General features: G+C 61.8%; 1 protein-coding gene across 1 annotated transcript; it reads left to right on the forward strand.

Moving 5' to 3' along the window:
• Positions 1-4,187, forward strand: MYCL (MYCL proto-oncogene, bHLH transcription factor). Its single transcript, XM_051638186.1, has 2 exons — positions 1-573; positions 2,925-4,187. The coding sequence occupies exons 1-2, from the start codon at positions 69-71 to the stop codon at positions 3,482-3,484; spliced, it is 1,065 nt and encodes a 354-aa protein (XP_051494146.1). The 5' UTR covers positions 1-68; the 3' UTR covers positions 3,485-4,187.
• The last annotated feature ends 543 nt before the right edge of the window (positions 4,188-4,730 follow it).

Genomic DNA, 4,730 nt, shown 5'->3' on the forward strand with positions numbered 1-4,730 from the left:
ATCGGGCTGGGGGTGCCCCCTTTTCCTTTCTGCCCCCTCGCCTTCGCCACCCCCACGCTCATGCAGAGATGGAGTTTGACTCGTACCAACACTACTTCTACGACCATGACGCCCAAGAGGATTTCCACCGCTCCACGGCTCCCAGCGAGGACATCTGGAAGAAGTTCGAGCTGGTCCCCACGCCCCCCCTTTTCCCTCTGGGGACCCCCGGGGAAAAGGCCTGCTGCTCGGGGGCGGAGGAGCGCTCGGGCTGGCTCTCCTGCTGCTGCCTGCCCGGGGAAGAGCCGGAGTATCTCATAGGGACGGGGGAAATCTTCGGGAACCTGAGCGCTTTCATCCTGAAGGATTGCATGTGGAGCGGGTTTTCAGCCCGGGAGAGGTTGGAGAAAGCGATGACAGAGAAACTTAGCACGGGCACGCAGAGGGCTACCCCCCACAAACCCTCCTTCGCCCAGGATTTGGGGTTCAGCAGCTCGGTAAGCGAGTGCGTGGATCCCGCCGCCGTCTTCCTTTGCCCGCTGGCCGAGAGCAAGATCCCCGCGTCCTCGGGATCCGAGGACCAAAGCGATTCTGGTAAGGGGTCGAGACGCGGGTTCCCCCTTCCCCAGCCACCCTCCAGCCTTGCTGCACCCCGCGGGGAGCCCGGCGGGGGAGACACGCGTGTCCGTGCGTGCCCGGAGCCTCCAGGCAGCGCCTTTGTTGCGGCTCCAAGTGAGCCCCGGCCCGGCCCCACCAACAAAGCGGGCTCCGCCGCTCCCCTTGCCGCGGGGCTTCGGCTCAGGCCCCCCCAGGGCCCCGCAGGAAGGTGCGTGGGGCTCCCCACGGCCGCTTCGGGAGTTTCTGGTTGCCTCTTGGCCCCCCACGGGAGCCCCGCGGGCAGGTGGGCGAGGGGCAAGTTTTGCAGCTCGGCGTGGGAAGTTTGGGTTGGTGGTTTTCCGAGTGTTTCGGCGTGCTCTGCTGCCGGCTCCTCCTCTCGGCTGGTCCCACGCTCACGGGGCCCACCCGGGACGGGATTTTCTCGGGACAAAAGGCAAAATATCCCCTGGGGCCAGCCGGTTGCGGCCGCGTCCCCCGAGGCGGTGGCTGCGTGGGTTGGGCAGGAACATCCCGCATCAGGCCACCCCCGGGGCATGTCCCGCGTGGAGGAGGGTAAGAAATGTGTGTTTCCACGGGGTGGGGGGGGGTGGGTCGGGCTGGGAAGCGGGTTTTTCTGAAACCCACCAGCCAAGGACGACGTGCTGCCACCACCCCCCCCTATTTTCAACCCCGATTTTCAACCACCCCCCGCCCCGGGTCTCCCCGGGGGGCTCCGTCTGCCGTTTCCCCGGCTCCCACGGGGCTGACGCGGTGCCGTGACCCCGTTAATAAATCTGCGGGGGGGGGGCAGCGACCTGCGCCGGTGAGTCACGGCCGCGGGACGGGGAATTAATGGCATTAAGGAGCCCGGGGACCGTAAGCAGGTCGCGGGCGTTAAGAGGCTTAACCCAAATTGGTGGGGCCGGCCAGGGGTGGGGAGGGGGGGGGGATGGCACGAGGGGGTCCCGGGCCCGGTGGGGTCCCGGGCTCGATCCCGGTCCCGATCCCGGTGGCGCCACGTGGGAGCCGAACAAAAAGCAACAGATTGGAAACAATGAGAGGGGCCGCGCTGATGGGCAGGGGCGGCAGCCAATGGGGAGGCTGGGAAGCCGGCCGGGCCCGCAGGGCAGCCAATAGGAGGCTCCGGGGGGCGGGGCCATGCAGCCGGGCTTTTATTAATGAGCCGCTCGGGGGTTCTGTGTATGTGTGTGTTTATACACGTGGCTGAGACCGGTGGGGTTGTGACACTGATGAGCGGGGTTGTGACACTGATGAGCGCGGCCGTCTGGCCGGTGTGGGGACAGCGAGTGACCTCCCCGCCCAGTAGCACCAGTAGCAGAGTGGATTGGGCTTGCTGGGCAGAATCCCCAGAGCCACAGGGGGTCCGGGGTGTGGGCTGGGGGCTCAGATCCTGCGGCCACCGCTGGACCCATGGTGGGGGGGCGACGGTCAGGCCTCTGCCCGAGATGCTGGGAGGGGAGGGAGGGTTGAGCATCTCGGGGGACCTTTGGTGAGCGGCTCTGTGTTCCCCCCAGTCTGAAAGGTGGAAGTGCATCCCAAAATTGAGAGCGATGGCAGCAGCCAGGTCACCACTCTGTCCCCAAGGGTCAGCTTCGTGCCTCTGGGCTTTGCTGGAGCAGGACAAGCTGCAGTGACAACGAGCAGGGTGCTTTGGGTCCAGTTGTGCTTAATTTAGGTCTCTCTGTTCACAGCTCTGTTAACCTCCCCCTGCTGACGCCTGGGCTGCCTTCGAGGGTCACCGGGGGACCCCTTGGCCTCTCCTTCCCACCCCCTCACTCCATGGGGGATTGTCCCTTCTGTCCCCGGGAAGCCTGGGCTGAATGGGGTTTATCACTTGTGAAAAGTAACAAGCCACCGAAGTGGGAAGCAGCAGCCAAAGGGAACAAAGGGCAGCTCTGCCCCCACCTCCCTCATTTACAATTCCAATGGGCCATGAAAGCACCCGACAGGGATGAACTTTGGAGTGAGGCTGCCCCAGGCCTCCAGCATCCTGCTCCTCTCCCCTCCCTTGTGCTTGGATGTTTCTTGCCCCGTGATCCTTTATCCTGGAGATGTTTCTCCTGGTGCTGAAGTGAGGCAGGAGTAAAGCCCCATCCCAAAACTAGGCATCCAAATGTGGTGGGAAAGCTCCTTTTCTTGTGGTGGTGTTGGAAGAGCATTTCCACCACCCAATCCCTTCTGGAGGTCACAGGGTGGCTTTGCAGGCCATGAGCAAACTTGAGTGGGATGGCAGCGATGGGCTCGCATGGGGAGCCCCAGAGGGGTGATGAGTGACTCCCAACTGATGGGGACTGTGTCTGTTTCTTTGCCACGTCCATTTTGAGCAGAAGGTGAAGAGATCGATGTGGTGATGGTGGAGAAGAGACAGCCCCTCAGCCTGAGGAAGCCAGTGACCATCACGCTGCGCGCCGACCCCTTGGACCCCTGCATGAAACGCTTCCACATCTCTGTCCACCAGCAGCAGCACAACTACGCCGCCCGCTCCCCGCCCGATCCCTGTCCCCAGCCAGAACCACCCCAGCGGGACGAGGAGGAGCCACCAAGTGCCCCAGAGCCAGCCCCTGCTGTCACCCTGCCCGAGCCCAGCCTGGCAAAGACCGGCAGCAGCCCCAGCTCCGACAGCGAGGACGTGGCCAAGAGGAAAAACCACAACTACCTGGAGCGCAAGCGGCGCAACGACCTGCGCTCCCGCTTCCTGGCCCTGAGGGACCAGGTGCCCGGGCTTGCCAGCTGCCCCAAGACCCCCAAGGTGGTGATCCTGAGCAAATCCTCCGAGTACCTGCAGTCGCTCATCAGCGCCGAGAGGAGGATGGCGGCCGAGAAGCGGCAGCTGCGGCTGCGGCAGAGCCAGCTGCTCAAAAGGATTGCTCACCTCAAGGGGCACTAGCACCCCCAAGTGCCCCCAGACCCCACCCTGGTCCCCACCACCTCCTGGCTCCCTCTCAATTTGCACATTTTTATGTTTGTCTTTTTTTTATTTGTTGGTTGGTTGTTGAACTGTTGCTCCCTGGGGGCTGGAGCACACGGCGGGTGCTGCGTGTGGGGTGGCTGTGGTGGGGGTCCCAGCTGTGGGAATGGGGCCCACAGTGGGTCCCCCCCACAGCATCACCTTCCTGGGGCTGGCTTCTTGGCACTGGGGGTTGCAGAATTTCCCCTGTCCCTCCTATGAAGCTTTCTCAAGTGACTGCTTCTATTTGTGGGCTCAACGCTACCCCCCTTCCCCAGCACCCCTGTTTGCCACCGACAGCATCGCTGGGAGTTGCCCCAGGACATCCATCTCACCCTGAAAATCCCAAGCAACCCTGATCTGCTTCTACTCAGGGAAGCAGACACAGAGACCACCACGGGGCTTGTCTCTGGATGGATCCCCATGGAGTTGGTGATGGCAGGATCTCTCCCACGGGGGTTAAGAGCACCCGTGGGTGATCCCCTTGCTCGGCTGGACCGTACCTCACTTTCTTACCACTTCATGCAGTAGCTTGTCTTGGGTTTTATGTTCTAGAAACTGCTGCTGTAACTGCAAGTCTTATACTGGAGGCTGTTTTTATACTGTATTTTTGTACCACTTTTTGAGAAGTATTGGTAAAGAGTTGGCTTTTTTTATATATATAAAACCTTTTGTTTTTTGGGCGGGGGGAGGGGGTTTCCTGCTGTGGGGGAGGGCTCAGTCCTGCTGCACTTTAGGGAGATCAGGAAGGGGCTGGTTCCTACTGGACCCTTGAGCTGAGTCCTCGTGGAGGCTGGTTTCCCCCCTCTTGCAGGTCCCCAAACCACCTATTTGCAATAATGGGGGATTTTTTCCCCTTTCCCATCCTTGTGAGTATCGTTGTCACCCCTTTTTCCACCCTTGTGAGCACCTCCCTCACCACCAGCCACTCAAAAGCCCCAGTGAAGCTTTGGGCTTTGCAGGGAGCCTTGCTGGAGGGGGCAGGTTGGGGGGGTTGTGCTGCCTTTGAGGCTTCCCCCTGCCTTTGCCATCCTGATGTCCAGCCTACAGTGGGGTACATGGGTGGCAGAGGCCCCTGTCCCCTTCTTGGGGTGCTGGCAGGGGTGACCCCACAGGGCAGCATCCTTGGGTCCCTGCTGAGAACCGTTAGAGTTACCACTGTGGTTGGATTTAGCACTTTCTTCAT

The sequence above is a fragment of the Apus apus genome, chromosome 21 (assembly GCF_020740795.1).
Source record: "Apus apus isolate bApuApu2 chromosome 21, bApuApu2.pri.cur, whole genome shotgun sequence".
NCBI lineage: Eukaryota > Metazoa > Chordata > Aves > Apodiformes > Apodidae > Apus > Apus apus.

What these genes read in the sequence shown, in the direction of transcription:
- MYCL (XM_051638186.1), top strand. Translation starts at nt 69, where the DNA reads ATGGAGTTTGACTCGTACCAACACTACTTCTACGACCATGACGCCCAA. An exon ending in CGAGGACCAAAGCGATTCTG is followed by an intron (nt 574 to 2,924) that starts GTAAGGGGTCGA and finishes CATTTTGAGCAG; the next exon opens with AAGGTGAAGAGATCGATGTG.